A 1,576-nucleotide genomic window follows, 5' to 3' on the forward strand; every position below is an offset into this window, starting at 1 on the left:
ATGTGTAAACTCATATTTCCTATCGGAAATAAATCCATATTGAAGATAACAGGGCTTGAATGAAGTTTTTAATATGCAGTATGAAAATGTTTTCCAGTTATAATTTTTCTCAGAGATGGTAGTACTGATCATTTAGTAATGATATTTTTTATTATGTATTGCTCAAATAACTGATGGGAATGACAAGTGAAGTGATTGAATACTTGGAATAAATCACAGTTGTAATCAGTTATTTACTGCCACTAAAGCAACTCTCTTTTCAACAAACACAAAAAAATTACTTTACCTGACAATATATGACACCAGAAATGCTCCTTTGACTGAATGAAAAACCCATCTCCAACAGGTATGGCTGAGTAATGACAGTGAAATGGTAAGCCAGAGAGCACCAGCATGCACACTGAGGAGCCCTGACAACAACAGAAAAGCTTTGGAATCCTTTAAATGTACACACTGTTCATATGTCAGTAGAAATCGAGCCCACTTCACAAGACATTTCCGGATTCACACTGGGGAAAAGCCTTTTTCTTGTCCTTACTGTTCATACCATGCTAATGATAGTTCAAATCTGAAGAAACATATCCGTATACACACAGGGCAGGAGCCATTTTCATGCCCACATTGTTTGTTCCGTTCAAATCGGAATGACAGGCTCAAGGCACACCTACGTATTCATTTCTGAATTGTGTTTGTTAAATGATTATAACAAAATTGTATAAAAGAGATCTCAGTTCTTAAGAGATCATATACAGTAATATTATAAATATTGATGTTATTTACACAACCTAAGAATGATAATTATCCTTTGTATTTTGTACAGCTTTCCTCTATAAATTTTCTTTTTCTTTTAGAATCCTAAACATCTCTTCATATGCAGATCTTTATTTAGACCTTTCATTCATTTCAAAGTCATTTGTGGTAGTCCTGATAACCTGTGAATTCCTCTTCTTTTTTTCATATTCTAAAATGAATGTTAATAAATTGCTTTAAGTTGAAAATAAAACTCAGAGAACCAAACAATTTTATTAATTGCCTTTTTACTTCTTGTGAAACATATGTGTGTAAAATGATATTCTCTGAAATGCTGTATGTTTAAATGCCTATATGTCTTTAGGGATGGACAACCATTCACCAATGAAGGGGGGAGCTAAGGAAACAAATTTTCTTGTTTTTTAATTTGTAAAAAATAGGTTTTAAATTAAAGATTTTTCAATTTACCCAAGGTAACATATTAACGATCATGTATGTACCAGCCTTCTTTTACAATGTTCTATTTCTGTATTTTTGTGAAAATGAGTACTTAAGGAAGTATAATCACAAACATAAACATTGATTATATAATTGTTTATATGAAAGGAAATTTAAAGCTATTTTACATACATATACATATGTATGCTTAAATGAATGTAAATATGATATGGGAAATAAGGGGAAAGAGAAACTACAAAATATTGTATTTGGCCAAATGTAAGACAAAACTGAATTTCAATATTGTAAGCAGCATACAAATTTCTTGACCTTTCAAATACTGTTGGAAATATAAAACAAATGCATACCTTATATGCAAATGTGTGTG

The 1,576-nt window shown here is 31.0% G+C and overlaps 1 protein-coding gene across 1 annotated transcript in view; it reads left to right on the plus strand.

The window, feature by feature from the left end:
- Positions 1-1,576, plus strand: part of LOC119591802 (RE1-silencing transcription factor B-like) — a 4,344-nt gene that overhangs the window by 1,994 nt on the left and 774 nt on the right. Inside the window, exon 3 of the mRNA XM_037940547.1 lies at positions 347-463. Coding sequence (XP_037796475.1) covers positions 347-463 — 117 coding nt within the window. The remainder of the gene's footprint in view (positions 1-346; positions 464-1,576) is intronic.

Source organism: Penaeus monodon, chromosome 29 (genome assembly GCF_015228065.2).
Source record: "Penaeus monodon isolate SGIC_2016 chromosome 29, NSTDA_Pmon_1, whole genome shotgun sequence".
NCBI classification, from domain to species: domain Eukaryota; kingdom Metazoa; phylum Arthropoda; class Malacostraca; order Decapoda; family Penaeidae; genus Penaeus; species Penaeus monodon.